General features: G+C 41.6%; 1 protein-coding gene across 2 annotated transcripts in view; it reads left to right on the top strand.

Moving 5' to 3' along the window:
- The window catches only part of LOC142483626 (zinc metalloproteinase-disintegrin-like protein H3), a 232,001-nt gene extending 220,850 nt beyond the window's left edge, over positions 1–11,151 (top strand). Inside the window, exons 16-17 of one of the 2 annotated variants that reach the window (XM_075583642.1) lie at positions 10,659–10,728; positions 10,965–11,151. In XM_075583642.1, coding sequence (XP_075439757.1) covers positions 10,659–10,728; positions 10,965–11,044 — 150 coding nt within the window. In that variant the 3' untranslated portion in view covers positions 11,045–11,151. The remainder of the gene's footprint in view (positions 1–10,658; positions 10,729–10,964) is intronic. The other variant, XM_075583643.1, reaches the window with a different exon arrangement.
- Positions 11,152–19,113: the final 7,962 nt, after the last annotated feature.

A 19,113-nucleotide genomic window follows, 5' to 3' on the forward strand; every position in this document is an offset into this window, starting at 1 on the left:
CTGCCAGGTACATACTGGGTATTTGCTCGAATAAAGTGTGTCGCAGCAGTATGAACTTCTTCCTCAGTTAACCAATTGTTTATTAATATGGAGATTGTGGCTTCCTCCTGCGACATTACTATTGACATTGAATATTTTTAAAACCTCTGCGTTTTCCTTATGTCCAATAATCTGCCTGCTCTTCTCACACTGAAAGGGTCCTTGTAAGAGGACATGTGCAGAGGTACGCTATGGAGACTGTTTTAAAGTGAAATTAAAATAAGGCTTTATTGCGCCTGTTGCTTTAAACACAGCAAACATGTGAAAATCCGCAAACAAAATCTGCTCCACGTTGGAGTATATTTACACTTGTAGTCCAGCGATTCACCAGACCAAATCATAGAGACATTGATATATATATAAATAGACATAGATAATCAGTTTTATAAGAAAAGTCTTATCTGTCTCGTAGTTGTAGGGGGAAGGCTTCTCTCTTTCCTGGGTTGCTGCCTTTTCCTCAGGCTACATCTGCATTCAGGTGTAGAAGTCTTGTGAGCTCCAGACATCTGTGATCCCTCTGTAAGTCTCATCTGTGAGACTCAGGAACCTCTGCTCTGTCTTTTTCCTTGGTCAGCCCAGTTGTGGACTAAGGAATCCCCTTCCTGTGTCTGGGAACAGGGTTTTTCTATAGTTCAAATCAGCCAGGTGGAGCCTGGCTGATTGCTGCTGTGCAATTTAACCAGCACACTGCTGGATTAGAGGCAAGCCTGTTGACAGGATAAGACCCTGTTACATACCTCCCCTGTTTGTTGGAAGCTCGGGCTTACCATGGCCGAAGCCCATCCTTCCACTCTCATTCGAGATATCTCTGTGACTTGAATGAGAGTGGATGGAGGAAGAGAACCCTCAGTCCCGCTGGGATTGGAGCCCTTTCTAGAGTTTATTTTTGTCTCCTCCCGAAGGTGCTTGAGATCAGCCCTCCTCAGTCGCTCAAGGAGGACTTTTTCCAAGTAAAGTATTTTTACTGAGTGCGCGGTCATGAGATTTCCCTTGCGTCGGGCGCTTCTCTTTTGTTGGCAGACTGTATGGCGACAGTTGCAGAGCAGTTAGGACTAGCCCTTTGAGTTTTCCGCCCTTGAAGCTGTCTCTCTGCACTTCCTCCACTCAACGGAGTTTCCAGTTCAGCTTCTTTGGAATTATTTGCACTTCCACCATCCTTTCCAGAGAAAATCCTATCTTCTCAGCTTCACCAGCTAAGGATTTTTCTGGTTTTGATTCGGTACATATACCTTTTTGTGTTGCCTGTAGGCCAGCTGAAGGTTTTGCTAGTGCTTGCTTACTGCTGCGGCCGAGTTTATTCGAGCATTTGCCCGTTCTCGGCCGCAGCAGTATCCTGACGCGCGCCGGAGGGTGCCGGGCGTGCGCCAAAGCAGCGGAAGAGCGCCCTCCGATCGGGGCGCTCTCCCTACCGCTGCCGGGTCCGCCGGGTCCCCCGGAACCCCCTGCCGCCGTCCCCCACATCGCGGGACACCAGGGCTCCCTCGGGGAGCCCTGGACGCGCGTGCAGGGGGCGCAGGCACCCGATGACGCGTGACCGCGCATCGGAGATGCGCGGCACGCCGAGGGGCTGCCACTTGCAAGCCGGGAAATCTCCCGGCTTGTGGAACTGGCCACACTTCAATAAAGTGTGTCGCCAGTGTAGGTGGTTTAGACTTTGCAACCTTATTTTTTAGGTGAGCAGTGTTCCCAGCTCTCACTGTACCCTTTTATCTTTGGGTTTTTGTGGCTGTGGGATACTGACGCTTGGTCAGGGTCAATACTTGTTCTTGCAGTACTGTAATCTCATCCGCGAGAGATCCCTGTTTTTTGAGTGCATCTTGCAAGTTTCTTCTCAGGGAATCTATCTGCGCACTTTGCTTTCTCTGAGTTTGTTTCCACATTTTCATTGTATTCTGAAGCACTGTGAATTTCTTTGCTTGGGCCACAGTTACTTGTCTCAGTTTCTGGACCTTTTTGCGCTCCCTTTTGTGCCGAGTCACCTGGGCTCTAAGCTTGGCCTCTAGCGATGCTTTCGTGATGCTCAGGGTAGCCTTCAGTTTCTCATGCTGCTTTTCAGGGACATACTGGGTAATCAGACGTTACTGCAGCACTTGCACTTCTTTAGCAGCCTGCAGATTGTCTTCCTGCAGAGTTTGCTGCTTCTCCTCGGCATTCTGGAGGTGCGAACACAGACATTGCAGTTGGTTCTGCAGCCAGTGCTCTGCTTCAAACTTTTCCTCTTCCAAAAGTTTATTTATTTCTTTATGCTTGTGCAGCTATTCATTCTTTTCCTTGACGTGATCTGTCAAATGAGAATTCTCTTCTTTCAGTCTTAAGTTTTCTCTTTTTGCAGTCTCTGTCATTTTCAGGGCCTCCATGTAGTCCTCCATCCATTTACACACATCTGCTTTGAAAATGACAGTCTCCTGGCGTGAGACTTCCATCTCTAGGTTGAGGGTCTGAAGCTCCTTCTGAGAGACTTTGAGATCCATATTAAGACTCAGGTTAGTTTTTTGAGAGATGTCCAGCTCCTCAGTGAGACTGTAAAGTTCCTTTTTAGAGACTTCCAGTTCTGTGTGGCAACTGCTGATCTCTTGGTGTGAAGCATCCAGTGCTGTGCGGAGAGTGTGAACCTCCTTCTGGGATATGTCCATCTCTGTCCGGACACTGTTGACCTCCTGGTGTGTGGCATTCAGTTCTATGCGAAGAGTGTGAACCTCATTCTGAGAGCCCGTAATTTCCTTCAGTGCTAACTCATACTTCTGCTTCAGATTAGCAATCATTCTATCGGATTGACTCTGCTTTTCATCCATGGCGGTAATAGTAGTGTTTGCAGTATCTAGCTCAGTCTTGAGATCGTCCAATTCTGTCCTGGCTAAAGAGTACATCGTGAGCACATTCTTCTGTAGCTCCAAGTTATTTTTCAGTAGCTCTGCGTAATCATCTTTCTTCAGTTTCAATTGTTCCTGGAGCAGATCACAGTCACGCCTGGCAATTTTCAGGGCATCTTCAGGGCTGGTCAAGGGATCGTCACTCATTAGTTCCAGCTCCGCTTACCTGGTCTGTTTGGCTGAGGGTTTCTCACTATTAGCACCGGACAGACACTTCTTTGGGGTACACGACTTCTGCCTTGGGCCCTCTGGATATTCGGTCATCCGCGGGAAGAATTCTTTATTTTCTCTAGGCTGTAGGGCATTTCAGACTCCCTTTTCCTCTGCGGGATCTGCAGATGTGTGTGTTCCTTCCACGGTAAGTGAAGACCCTTTTTTCTTCTTCTTTTTCTGCCTTTTTGTTTTTGACGACTCCATCCCATCAGGGATACTGGGATCTCTGTCTTTATTTGAAGCTTCAGCAGCTTCACTGTATCCGCAATGTTTTCCTTGCAGTTGTGTTAGGTGGCGTAAATATTCAATGATCTGCTGTTCCCGCTCTTCCTCCTGCCGATCACATTCATCATCATAGAGAGCGATCTTTTCAGTTCGTACTGAGTTCAGGCACCCCCACCATTCTTGGGGTGTTTTGTGCGTGTGATTCGGTTCGGGTTCCCCGTTAGAGATGACTTCCTCCTTATCGGACTGGAAGGGCCACTCTTTCGTGGGGTAGGGTTCATAACAGGAATACCGCATCTTGTCCTCCATTTTGGGGCCATCAGGTGTATTTTACTTCCTTACCTCTGGAGGCGCTATTGCAGCTGTTGCCACTGTATTTGCTAGAACCCCAAATTTTGGTAGTCCTACAGGTGGGTAGACTTTGCTTGTAGAGTTCATAGCTCTTGCAGGCGTCTCTGTAGACTTTTTCTTCTTCTTTACTTTGGTATGTTTTACAACATCAGCAGTGCTGGGCACACATTCTTTCTCATCAGTGATACTGGATGTGCAGTTGCTAAGTAAAACTTCTGTACCTTCCTTGGGTCCACAGCGTATTGCTTGCTGCTGCAATTCCTTGGCTCGTTGGAAAACATAGTTCTCTGGCTGCTGCCCTTTTTCTGGGGCCACGTAGGGGCCATCCTCATCATCTGAATAAGGCCTGAAGGGACACTGCTTCGTGTGGCTGGGCTCTTTACACCAGGAACATATTTTCTACCCCATTCTTGCAGAGTCTGCATTTGACTTCAGCTGGGCGGCGATTTTAAATTCCCAGGGTTTTTTTTTCTTTTTCTTAGGTGTACTCTTCACCTTGACCGATTTGGAACTATTTCTTTCACACAATACTTGCTAGTGTAGCTGTCCATTTCCTTGCTTCAGCAAAGGCATTTGCTTTACACCATTTACTTGTTATGGACAATGTGACGGGGAGGAAAGGGCTAATACCTGATTTGCAATGCATTACTGTTGTTGCCCTGTCCCTGCCATTTTTATTCCCCATTTGCAGTCCATTCCCTGTCTGCGAGGGTAAAAGACGAGATGCATTGCTTGCCATACCCTCTAACCAACACATGATAGAAGATCTTAAATGTAAGGCAGGAGGTATTTTTTTTGTAAGTCCAAGCAGGAATTACTTGGACATCCAGCTGTGATATGGGTGAATGAGCTTCGGTATTTTATGACCAAGCCTCAAAGAGATCGAGCTGATTAACATCTTCCTGTCTAAAAGAGTGTCAGTTATGAAAAGACCCAGCAGACTCATAATGTATACAAAACTGACACACTGATGCACATCAGATGTCAGGCTAGTGACCCCTCCGGTCAAAAATCAGACTTAGTGGTCCCAAGAAATGGGTGTAGCCCAGGTATGCTAAGTGGCATGGGCGTCAACCTGACCCATGCGCCCTGCCCACTGGACAGCCCTTTTGACGGGTCTTAGGAACTATGGGTCACTTGGCTATTCATGGGTTTTTTATGTTCCCACGAGGGGATTGGATCCACATGTTAAAGATAGCTTTGGCCAGTCTATAACTGTGGCTCCCCAGGTATTTCCCAGGGTGATTCCTGAATTTTAATCCATGATGTAAAGATGCAAGACTTTGTTCCAGTACAGCAGCAACCAGTCCAGGAGTGAAGGGGTTAATAACCACATAACCACAGGACTTTTAAAACCAAGGCTGCATTTCTTGCACTGGCAAGCAAAGGACCATTTATTTTGTTCCAAGGACAATTTTTTTCGTTTCCTGATCCCAGTGAGTGTGTTTTAAGTGTTTTCTGCAGATGTCGTGTGTTTGTCTATTAAGGAAATAAATCACAATTTATTTTGCAACTTGTTCTGTTCAATCAAGTACCCAGAAATATAAATGTGTTGATAAAAGTTGATGTCATCGTGACATGCAATCCCTCCGCTTCAGCAAAAGAATCTGTTTTTCTGCTTGAGTTCAGTAATTTTCAGTCTCATCTTTGGGTATTATGGCATTCACTCTTCACACTTTGGGTGCATGTTGTACTCCCAAGATATATAGACAGACTTTACTTGCAGAAAAAAAAATATTCTCTTTTTTCACTTTCTTTCACTCCCGAGAGGGCTACTTAACACTCAGCAATTGGCTTTGGGTTACCATTTACACAGTTCAGCAATCCCTTTTTACCCGGTGGGGCAATTTTACACTCAGCACTTACTTGCTGAAAATTCTCCTGCTTCAGCAAAAAAAAAAATTTTTTTTGAAGAAAATAATAAACAAAGCCTAGCTCCTTTCATTGGAGTGCTAACTCACTTCTTGAACCCTGACTACGGCTGGAAGGCAAAGCCCCTATTTCAACAACCATATTACACTCTGTCTCCTCTTGGAATCAGGGAAAAGTGTCCATCTGTGGTTTTGTGGCTTTCTTCACTGCAGTGTAGATTTCCTGCCTGGATGTGTATCCCTTTAATTCTGATCTCTGCTGCAGGTGAAACTTTGTTTTTGTTGCTCAGGCTGGTTGTAAGACTGTATGCAGGCAAAAAGCACAACAAAAAAATTCACAGGCAATCTCCGGGGCCCCTTTTAACTTCATGGGCCACCTCTCCCTCTTCCACTTCTGATACCATATGTAAGAGGACATGTGCAGAGGTACGCATTGGAGACTGTTTTAAGGTGAAATTAAAATAAGGCTTTATTGCGCCTGTTGCTTTAAACACAGCAAACATGTGAAAATCCACAAACAAAATCTGCTCTACGTTGGAGTATATTTACACTTGTAGTCCAGCGATTCACCAGACCAAATCAGAGACATTTATATATATATAGATAGACATAGATAACCAGTCTTATAAGAAAAGTCTTATCTGTCTCGTAGTTGTAGGGGGAAGGCTTCTCTTTCCTGGGTTGCTGCCTTTTCCTCAGGCTATATCAGCATTCAGGTGTAGAAGTCTTGTGAGCTCCAGACATCTGTGATCCCTCTGTCAGTCTCACCTGTGAGACTCATGTACCTCTGCTCTGTCTGTTTCCTTGGTCAGCCCAGTTGTGGACTAAGGAATCCCCTTCCTGTGTCTGGGAACAGGGATTTTCTATAGTTCAAATTAGCCAGGTGGAGCCTGGTTGATTGCTGCTGTGCAATTTAACCAGCACACTGCTGGATTAGAGGCAAGTCTGTTAACAGGGATAAGACCCTGTTACAGTCCTATATTTTCTGTTCTTGTTTTTTTGTTATTAAGGTACTTAAAGAACTTTTTAGAGTTGACCTAACTTTCTGCAAACACAAAATAAAAGTTCCCGGCGCTAAAAATATCCAAGATACCGTGATCCAAATGAAAGTCCCAGATGCAGGTTTCTGATGGATGGTATATGGAATATAGACAGAGTCCCATGGTGTTGTTGAGTCCCTTAGCGATGTCCGCAGTGATTCTGGGGAAACAGAAGAGATACACACCAATTGCGCAGTATGCAACTACTCTTGACCCCAATCAGAACCAACGGACATAGAAACCCTACTTACAAGATGATAACTTGTATATTCGAGGGAGAGAATCTGTAACTGTGTCTTTACTTCGCCTCGGTAGTTCACGGATCCCACGTGACCGGCAGCAGTATTTTCTTATTCCATGCAGCAAACAGCACTCACAGGGGACGCAAGCAAGGCATGTCCATGCAGGAAAATATAAGGGGGATGACAATATGACTCACGAATGCCGTCCGCGACTTGTCTACAGCCTGATGCACACTTGAGAGCCCTCCTGAATGGCGTTCTCTGCAACTCCCAAACCGATGACGTCAGCGGTAGGACGGTGCAGGGCGCTCTCACAGCATCAGTTGGACTATGGTGGCTGGACCGGGTCAAACACTAAGCTCCTCCTCCCTACGCGTTTCGTGACTCTGCGTCACTTCCTCAGGGGATAGGGGAGCTTAGTGGGAACAGTGTTAAATACCATTTTACAATAGGAAGGTCAACCCACAAAGGGGAGGTCCTGGACTTGATGCTAATAGATATTCGTGTCTAGCAATTAACAGCGATCTGAACCTACTACAAATGGCTGCTGGGATCAATTGCATTATAGTTAACATGCTGATTATACATACATACATATTGTCATTACATATAATTAAAACACATCAATTGTATTGTATCAATTACATTGTGGTTGATATGCTGATTGCCATAAAAACATACATATTATTATTACATATAATTAATTTACATCCATATGTATAACACAACACAGATACTAATCTCACAATGATTGAAATTAGATGTAAATAAATGATAAAATGATTAAAAAATGATTAAAAAATCTACGTATCCTTTAAAAAAGCTGCCAAATCAAAATCAATATTTAGACCTAGGGGAGACAGAGTCCTAAGTGTATAAATCCAGTAACTTTCCCGTCTGGACACTAGATTTAATCTGTCTCCCCCGCACCAAGTACCTTTTGGATTGTCAATGCCCATGCAGATCAACCCTTGTGGGTCCTGATTGTGTTTTAATCTGAAATGATTTGAGACGCTATGGGTCTCAAGGCCCCTCTTTATATTATACACGTGTTCAGCGAATCGTCGCTTGAGGGGCCTTCCAGTACGCCCCACATATTGCAACCCACATGGGCATTGCAAAAGATACACACAAAAGTTGGTTTTACAATTAATAAATGTCTCAATTTCAAACTCCTTTCTAGTGACACTGGATGTAAACGTTTTAGTTTTTATACTGTACTTACACCCAATGCAATTTTGACATGTATAGTATCCCTTAAGACCATTAAGCCATGTGACATGGCGATCCCTGAGATTATCAATAGGACAGCTTGGAGCAAGGGAGGACTTCAGATTTCTAGCCCTTCTATAGACAATCTTGGGTCTGTCTGGAAGGCAGGTTTTTAATAGGTTGGGAAAAATCTGTTTATCAGTCCCCTTGGCAGCTTTTAACACCACGTATTAGTGGTGTTCACTTGTATTGAGTTTCACTTATATATCACCTATTGCATGTTCACTTTAAATTGTGATCATATTGCACATTGTAGATTAGCGCTTGTAGAGGATATAATATTGTTGTTTGTATGATCTAACTTTCTATTGCAATCCTTTTTTAATTTTCCATTTTTGCTAATTTGATTGTCCTTTTGCATTTTTTGTAAAATTCCTTATAATTCTGATATGATGCGTCCGTCCCTTCTAACATAAGAATTTAAACGCCTGCCTCATCTTTTCCATATCCTCCCCTACCTTTTTATTTATCCACATTGGTTTTGACTTATTTCTTTTATACTTATTACAAAAGGGTATACACTGATGAGTGTGCTTTTCTAACTATGTTTTAAACAATGCCCATTTATCTTCTACATTTATCCCTGCAAAAACATAATCTCAACGTATTACTTGTAGATTAGACCTCAGTTTATTAAAATCTGCTTTTCTAAAGTTTAAAGTCTTTGTTGAACCCAAGTAATCTGTTTTTTGATAATTTATTTCAAATGAGACCATTTTATGATCACTGTTACCCAAATGTTCCAGGACTTGAATATTTGTTATTACTTCTACATTGTTTGATATCCAGTATTGTCCCTCTTCTGGTTGGTTCCTCAATAATTTGGGTCATATAATTGTCTTTAAGCACCCCCCAAAACCAGTTTCCTTTTGTTGTAATGGTAATCTCATTGCCCCAGTCTATGTCAGGATAATTAAACTCATCCACTATGCAAACATAACCTAGTTTTGATGCCTTCTCCATTTGCAAAAGTATTTTAGCTTCCTCAATCTCACAGATATTTGGTGGTTTATAGCATATCCCTACAAACATTTTCTACCCGCATGGTCTCTACATTTTCATCATTCCGTTCATAAACATCTTCCCTTACAATATGTTTTAGATCCGTTTTAAGCATACTCCACCTCCTCTTCTATTTGTTCGATCCTTCCGAAAAAGGGAATAACCCTCTAAAGTAACTTCCCAGTCATGAGTTTCATCCCACCAAGTTTCAGTAATGCCTATGACATCATACTGCTCCCTTGCAGCTATTAATTCAAGCTCCCCCATTTTATCTGTCCGGCTTCTTGCATTAGCAAGCATGCATTTGTTTTTTTTCAGCCTGTATTATTATCTTATCTTCTCTTTCCTTTCTGCACCAACTTGGTTTAGTCTTTAGAAGTTTTCTTGTATTATCTGTATTTACTATGATTGTCTCGCTGCTTGTCAAACTCGCTCTTGCCCCCATTCTACCTCCATTACCCATTGTTTCCTCATTTATTCTACTTTGTTCATTATCTGTTTACAGTAATTCCCCTCCCCCTCCATCATAGTTTAAAATCTCTCCAAACTTTTTAACATTCTCCCCTCTGTATGTGAGGGGGGGGAGAGGTGTATTTATTGAAATGTTGGCCATCGTAATTTTGTTTTTACAACACGAATGGTACCGCAGGCCAGCGGGGACACTCATGGATCAGGCGAGGACCCCCGAGCGCCCGTGGGGTCCACCTGGGGACCACCACCGGCCTATGTAATCAATTGTGTGTTCAAATAAATAAATAAAGGTTTTATGTGGGGGCACGGGGTTGTTTGTGTATTAGTGCTTACTTCATATTTTAATTTTATTACTAATGAAGATGATCAGAGGGGTCTCCGGAGCAGAACCACGTTAATTTGAGGTCCGGGGACCTCCTGCTTCCTGAGATACAGGCCCCGTTATGGGGTGCCGGTATCTCCAATGCATATACATGTCCCGTGTCACGTTCAATGCATAGGAGATACGGCACCCCATAACGGGGCCTGTATCTCGGGAAGCGGGGTTCTCCGGACCTGAAATCAATGCGGTTCTGCTCCAGAGACCCCCTGCTCATCTACATTAATAATAACATTCAAATTATTTTTTATTTTTATTTCGGCCAAGATTTGATCTCTCTCTCTCCAGCAGAATCAACTCGCCAGGTAAGCCCTTTTCGGAGGGCAGATCATCTCGTTGCCGGCTACTCGCCATTTGTTCAAATGTTGCTATCACTGGTATTCGGGCCTTTCTGCATACCGTGATGCTTAGGGCATAGGCCCCAAAGTCTTATCACAAATGAAATTAGGCAAAGATAGTAAAAACGCATCAAAGAATTTGTTTACTATTTGAGAAATGAAACGTTTATAAAGTTATTTTTAAAATTCTTTTTCGATATTTTTAAGAGATGATATCACCTACATAGAAGAACCCATTTAATGTGTCATTGACTGTATGTCACATTGGCCCCTTTACCCATTCTGTATATATTGTGCGAGTTTCTGGCTGTGGACGAATAATGATAGTCACTTCTTTTCTTCCAGACTTGTGACCATGAGCTTCAGTGTCAATGTGAGGAGGGCTGGGTGCCTCCTGACTGTGAAAAGACTTCAAGTGAGTGCATAAGGGTGGGGGATACCTTGGGCGAGATCCTGATACATACTGTAGAAGAAAATGGCGGAGGTGGGTGGGCACTTGTCTTAGCTCTGAATGTTAGCCAGTATTGTCATTATGCAGAATCGGTGGGAAACCAGAACCACCAAAGTAGTCAATTGATGAATAAAGTCTACCTCGCACAGTGAAACTTCATAGGCTTCAAAAAGACATTATGAGGTTTTTTTTATTTGCAGACGTGAAGCACGTTTCAGGACAAACAATACCTTCATCAGGAAAAGGTGACAAAGTAAAGACACCGCCAATATATACTTAGAAATGCATAACCCCTGACCTTGCCGATTTGTGCCACCATCGTGAAAGCAATGATGTAATTGTGATTAAAAATAGTATGCACTGTATTGAAATACGTGTAAATAAAAGTTATTTGCATTACTCTTTGGTTACAGTAGAATATGTTTGTTTTCATAGTGAGCATTTTATTCTTTGTATTCAAAGTTAACATTTGTCATTCCTAATCTTAATAATGAAAAATAGGGGGAAGGGGAGGAGGAGGGGAGGAAGAAAAACAGGATAGTCAAATACTCAATGTCACAAAAGTGAACGTAATTCACATAATTGTAACAATTAAGGAAATATCTGAATATGGCTCAGTACACATAAAGCGGGTAATGGAGGCAGTTATAGATAGTGATGAAATGCCCTAGCAGTACTTCATATTTTAGAGCTGATATGTAGTGGCTTTAAAAAGTCAGCCCTCAAGATTCCTAAATCTATTCGATAAATAAAGAGGCAGAGAAGAGGCACCAAATTAATAAAGGGGATGGATAGTCTGATTTATGCAAAGAGGCATGGTAAATTAGATTTGTTTACATTAGAAAAGAGGCTTCTAAGAGGGGTATAATACAGTAACTATATATAACTATATTCAGGGACAATACAAGGAACTTTCAAAAAAAACTATTCATCACAAGGGCAGTACAAACGACACAGGGTCATCCCGTAATATTTGAGGAAAGGATATTTGGCCAGCAACAAAGGAAGAACTTGTTATAGTAAGGGCAGTTAAAATATAGAATTCATTATCCATGGGAGACTGTGATGGCAGATACAACAGATATGTTCAAAAAACATTTGGACATCTTTATAAAAAGGAAAGGTATACAGGAAAATAAGTAAACATGGGTAGGATGTTGATCCAGGGAGTAATTTGATTGCCAATATTTGGAGTCCGGAAGAAATTTATTTGTCCCCTTAAGAATTTTTTTTTACTTACCTTCCTCTGGATCAATATACCGTAAATACAAAAATAGGAAAATATCTGTTGTCTAAATTTAGCATAGGTTGAAATGATGGACATATGTCTTTTTTCAACCTCGTCTACTATTTAACTATGTAACTGAAACAATGTATATATAATCTACTGTATGCCACGACCCCAAAAAATAAAATCTGAAACAATGCAGAATATACAGTGTATACAGTATACATGTGATAGGAGAATGGTGCTCAAAAATACTTGGACCTATATCCATATATCGAAAGGAGAAGAGCAAAACACTGGGTAATGAATAATGAATAATGGTCAAAGCACTAAACCTATAAGGGGGCTCTAAAACACCCTGAAGATGGGGGTACGTGTGCAGAGACACTTCCCCCTTTTCATTGGGTTGGCCCCAGGTAAACGTACTCACGAATCTCCCAGTAGCTCTCTCAAAAGCATGCAGCTGTATCTAGGTCAGGAGAATCCAAATGCAGTGTGTGTGCAGCGCACAGCAGAGAAATGAAGGAGAGCAGGTCTGGCAAAAATACACTCTTTAATGGAAAGCCATAAAATAGAGCGTTGTAACCCTTCTACGCGTTTCGTGCAGGTTGTGCACTTTATCAGTGTCATACACGATACACAGAACATTTAAATACAGCTGACTGCCATTTTGACGCCAAACCAATGACGTCACCAATTAAGATAGACCAATGCGCATCGCTCCTCTGACACATGCGCCGCACAACCAGGTCCGTGAGGAACCCCAACCACATAGCACAGTCTATCCACAGCCCCAGGGAGTTGCACTCACCTGTAGCCAATGACGAACCGAGCCACGCGTAATGAGAGATCCCTCTTCGTCCCGTCGGCATGCGCATGCGCAGATGAACGAGGCTAGAGCAGATAATAAACTCCCTTCCGTTCTAACAGCTCACGCATGCGTAGATGAATTTAAGCACTGCCATGGCCTCCCATACTGAGAGCATGCGTGCGCAACCATACAGTGCACAAGGCAGTCAGGTGAATAAACGCACGCAGCTTCCAATACTTTGTGCCACAGGCGACAACAAAATAAATAAAAAATATACATATCAGACAGAGAGAAGACTAATTTCCTGCAGTCAGCAAAAAAGTATATATACAATACATACAGTGAAAAACTATCTACTATTAAGGAAACAATTAAAAAGTATATTCATATACCAAATGTAAAAACACATGTGCAACCCTCTTGATGAAACAGAGGTCATGATCATAATTATGTTCCTAAATAATTATTAACGAAAAAACAATGTGGATATATTATCCAAAAGAAAAAGAGCATTTAACAATAATAGTAGTTATATTAATAGTAGCAGATATTGCATACACCATAGACAATGCAATGGAAACATCTAGTATCAGAATCTCTATTATTTAAATATTATCAGATTCCCAAAGTCTGAAGTATTAATTTCAGACATTGTGGAATCAATTTAGCAATGTTTTTTAAGTGATCTCACATATATAGATTATGGATATACACATCATAGTACTACTTAATAAGATGTGGTTTAAGATCAGACACATTGAGAAATTCCACATGTGCTTCATATTGAGACACAACAACAGTAGTATGTAAAACCTATAGGGGTCATCACAATAACTACACAATGTCGTATCACATGATAATAATATGTGTCTCAAGAGATGTACATTGATGACAAGGCAATAGAACCATAGAATCCAAAGATAACCTCTATAATTTCTTAATTAGTGATATCATTTATGTATCATTTCAAATATTAAACCAAAATATTAATCAAATGGTGAGCCTGCTTAGAGAAGGGATTTCATGTCACAAAATGATTGATATTCCATTCTATATAAATCCCGTCCGGGAATCTTGTTTTTAACATAAAAATCCTGTAAGATTCTCTACAATCTAAAGTTTTAACTGTATCACCTCCTCTCTCCCTTCTATTAATTCTCTCTATACCAATGAAGGAAAAAATATTAATGCCCCCCTCTCTACATTCTGTAAAGTGTTTAGATACAGGATGCTGTAAGTCTTTTTTCCTAATAAGTCTACAGTACTCCTGCATCCTGATCTTAAGAGCCCTCGTAGTCCTACCAACGTATCTCTTCCCACAGCCACAGTTGATAAGATAAATTACATAAGAGGTGTTACAATTGATAAAGCTGTTGATGTTATAGCGTTTGTGTGGACTGTGGGACAAGATACATTTGGATGGCCTCATGAAATTACACATATTGCAATGATTACATCTAAAGGATCCCCTCGTGGCAACATTATCCACAATTGTAGCAATACTGCACCGACACACTTTATCCGAGCAAATACCCGGTATGTACCTGGCAGATACCTGGAATGCGCCGCTCCTCACCTCTGACAAGCCCCGTTGCATTTGCCTTCCCAGCCTGGGTTCATGCCTGGCTGATGGGCGGCTGATCTTTTAAATGATAATGATTAGGATTTAATAGGCTGCAATGCTTCGCGTGTCTACCAGATGGCATAAATTCATGAATTGTAATGCAGTATATATATATGTAGTGTGCAGTATTGCAGCCAACGGGAATAAAATGCTTCAATCCCTGCCGGAAAATAACTCAATGCACTCGGGCAGAAAACAGTCACAAACCTCAATACACCCGGGTATACCCGAATTCGTGGGACTAGCCGAGCTCGAATAAAGTGTGTCGCCAGTGTAGATGGTGGACATACAGTATTTGCAAGTTTAAGATATCTGAGGCTTATTGGTAGAGGGGCAGGGATATATCTGATGTCAAGACAATGAAGGAGAAAGGGGTATGTATAGAGTATTCAAATTAAGCAAGGCAGTGATGTCACGGTGGACTAGTACTTATTAACACTTATATTTTTGGATTCTCGATTGAACACAACAAGGAAGGCAAACTAAATTGTCATTTATTTCCTTAATAGACAAACACACGACAACCTCAGAATACACTTAATACAAAACTTACTAGGATGGGGAAACAAAATAAATTGTCCTTTGCACGAAAGCGGAAGAAATAAAGTCTTTGGTTTAAAGTCCTTTTGGCTGGGTCGCAAGTTGCCGACCTAGTATCTCCGCCAAATGAAAGATTTTCGTGTTAGATTGTTAGAATTTGTTCGGGAGTCTCCAGGGCTAACTAATTCCTGAAGTAGGGGTAAATCCTTAGTTACGATGTTGTTAATCCCTTGCGTCCTGGAACCGCTACCGTTGTACTTGAACGGAATCTTGAGCAAAGCTTGGATAAGTCATGAATCACACCGGGGATAGCTCGGCCGGCAGTTTTATAGGGTTCACAGACCTATCTCTAACATGCATGCCCAATCCCCTCCATGGGAACATTTAACCCACCAATCCCTGATTTGCCCAAAGTTTGCAGAACGGTCAAAAAGAGCTATCCGGTTTGCAAAGTGCATGTTTAAATATGCATTTTATTGTGAAATAAGTGATATAAGGCACGAACAACTATAAATAATAAGAATGGTGAATATATAATAAAAAAGTGATGTGTGATGAAAATATTCCAACCACCCAGCTCAAACCTCACTGGTGGGACCTGTTTCACGGGTTCCAAAGATTTAAGCAATTTTCTCAAACATCCAGGAGGAGCATATGGGGAAAAAAAACAACAAGGTACACAAATATAAGTGCAGACATTTCTGGAATGTGGAATGATTGTGTCTTGGCTCGTATAGATGTACTACTCACAAGAATTTAGAGTAAATCAGGCAGCTGGCAAATAGGGTTGCCACCCATGTAGATGGCTAAGATCTGGACCCCCCTTGTTGGAGATACTCCGTCAGCAAGATGATGTATGCAAAATAGAGAGAGAGCTACATAGTGCGATCAAAAAAGGTAAACTTTATATTTTAAAAAACGGGTCTGTAAAATACGCACTTACAATGTGCCAGTAAAAATCAAGCATGTATCACACAAATGGAGAAAGTAGAAGCTCCCCGAACTGCTCACCGCCTCCCTCGGGTGTCTGGCTTTCTTCCACGGATCTGTATGCCGATTCAGAGCCTCCCTCAAAGCGCCCGTCCAGGAAGATGACGTCACGGCTGCAGAGTTGGTCAGCTACGGGTCGCGTCTGAGCCCAAAATTGGTCCACTCAACGCGTTTCGCCCAGCTTGTTGTAGCTGTTGTCGGCTTCGTCAGGAGTGTATAGGATTGGGTACAGTTGACTCTTATATACCCATTTAACAAGCTAATCTAGTTAATTATACAATAAAACAATTAAACAACCTGATCTATGACTATCATTATGGGAGTGAAGTTGGAAATTTCATGATATACAATAAATAACTTCGCATACATTAATGTGTAAGTGCAACTGACAGTGCAATGAAGAAACATAAAGCAGACATACTGATCTCATAACATTAAGAGTGCATATATATTTACAAAACAACCCAACTTGGGCAATATGAAATGTCATTAGACAATTACTGTTTAGTATGGCATATGTGTTTGACTGCTAGTGCATTCCTGAGTGATATCCTTTGTTTAAAGTCCCATCTGCAGTCATCAATGGACAACAATTAAGGAATAAAGTGTGAGGGGATAGAGTTTGAGGGGTGAACTTAAATAATCATATTTATGTAGTATGAAACTACTTAAAGCTCTTTATGGATTCTATTATTTTTATAGAAGATATTCAATTATTGGATATTTGACAATGGTGCTCAAATTAGCAAATAAAGAGTCTAATAAAATATTAGTATTAGGAGTTTATATAAATGTGTGATCTTTATTAAGGTGCAATTCTCTGCACAGCATCTATCTGGGAACTATATTATAAGGAGATGTTGCAGAATAGTATTTCCTGATAACATTCTAAACAAAATACACCTGTATTTAGGTGTGTCTATGTGGTCCAAACTATATGTGTTGTCTATTCTTATTTCTAGATGTTATTATATATTCTTATCGAGATAATTCAATAAATTGAATTTATAAATAGTGTACAGATTCTGTGTATCATGGTTGAATACGAAACAGAGTCTTATGGGCATTCACTAAGATTGCGTAATCAGGTAGGCTATTATATAATAATCAATGTGAAAATGCATGTGAGTGTAATATTATAAAGTGCTGATAGTGAAACAGTCTATAGCAATCAACTATAATGACATTTCATTTACACTGAATGGATACAGGATCAATATTCAAAAACAACAACATACATATTATATATATAGTGTATACAGTTGCCAGTTCCTATGGTAATTTCTGAAAGATAAGATAGGAAAAACTGGTACAGAGGCAGAGAGACAAAAGAACAGAGGGGATCATATTAGTACCATAATTCTAAGCATAATCGATTTCAAAAAAGGAGCAAGATCTATCTCGGCATTAAGGCCTCTTGGAGCTAATGTTTTGAGGCGATGGATCCAAAATGTTTCCCTCTTTAGAAGTTCTAACCCCCTATCCCCTCCCCTCCAATGGGGTAGTACATGTTCGATGGCTTTAAAGATTAGGCCTGTTGGTTCTCCACCGTGAAATTCAGTAAAATGATTTGGTATATTGTGGTTAGTCAATTTTCTCTTGATGCCACTTAGGTGCTCAATAATTCTGGTTCTTACTGGTCTGGTGGTCTTTCCGATATATTGTAGCTTGCAGGAACATTCCATTAGATACACTACATGGTCTGTCCTGCAGGTCATAAAGGTTTCAACATTGAAGACTTCACCAGTGACATTAGAGCAAAAGTTGGTATGGTTAGAAGACCTGAATCCACACGCCTTACAGCTTGTACAGCCAAAGAAACCTTTTTTGTTTAACCATCTATTGTTCTTTGAATTTGTTTCCCTTAATGCACTTGGGGCTAATTTGTTTTTGAGATTAGAGGCTTTTTTAAAGATCACATTTGGTCTGTCTGGGATATTGGGACCCAAAACTGGATCGTTTTTAAGTATGTCCCAGTGCTTTACAATAATGTTCTTCATTTTTCCTGCATCTCTACTATATCCCGTCAAGAATGCAAAATCGTATTTGTTGTTTCTACTTAAGTTCTTTTGCTTTGGTACCAGTAGATCCCCTCTCTGAAGTTCCCCTGCCCTACTTATAGCTGTTTCTATTGTTTCCTCTTTAAAAATAGGTTCGTGGAAAAAGATTATAATCTTTTCAGATTGTGTGATGTATTGTTCTTTGTCTGTGCAATTCCTTCTTATTCTGGTGAACTGGCTTGCTGGTACATTGTCCATCCATTGTGGTAAATGGCAACTATCTCTCTTGATGAAGTTGTTTTTATCTACTGCTGTGGCCAAGTTTATTCGAGCATTTGCCCGTTCTTGGCCGCAGCAGTAGCCTGGCGCGCGCCCGAGAGTGACGGGCGCGCGCCGAAGCAGCGGAAGAGCGCCCTCCGATCGGGGCGCTCTCCCTACCGCTGCCGGGTCCGCCGGGTCCCCCGGAACCCCCTGCCGCTGTCCCGCGATCGCGGGACACCAGGGCTCCCTCGGGGAGCCCCTGGACGCGCGTGCAGGGGGCGCACGCTCCCGAAGACGTGTGACCGCGCGTCTATGACGCGCGGCACGCCGAGGGGCGGCCACTAGCAAGCCGGGAAATCTCCCGGCTTGCGGTACCGGCCACACTTTAATAAAGTGTGTCGGTAGTGTATATCTTTAAAGTATGTTTTTGTCTTGATGGATTCGTTCTCAATATAGATATTTAAATCTAGAAAATTAATTTGATCCTTGCTCCATTCACTGGTAAATTTTAAATTGTGTGAGTTAACGTTCATCTTATTGATAAATTTAATTAGTGTATCTTCTCCCCCACTCCAAATGAAAAACACATCATCAATGTAGCGGCGATAGAGGACAAGATTCGCACCAAGCTCACCCCCTGACCAGATGTTATCTGTCTCCCAATCTGAAACAAACAGATTGGCGTAGCTTGGAGCGAATCTCGTCCCCATCGCCGTCCCACATTTTTGCAGGTAAAAGGTGTGTGAATACCAGAAATAATTGTGCTCTAGTATGAATTTTATACTATCGATGATAAATTCAACCTGTGATGCTGGTAAACTCTCATCTTCATGTAAAACTCGCCTGACTGATTCGCAACCCTGTGAATGTTCGATGATTGTATACAGTGAAGCAA

This window comes from Ascaphus truei, unplaced genomic scaffold (assembly GCF_040206685.1).
Source record: "Ascaphus truei isolate aAscTru1 unplaced genomic scaffold, aAscTru1.hap1 HAP1_SCAFFOLD_346, whole genome shotgun sequence".
Lineage (NCBI taxonomy): Eukaryota > Metazoa > Chordata > Amphibia > Anura > Ascaphidae > Ascaphus > Ascaphus truei.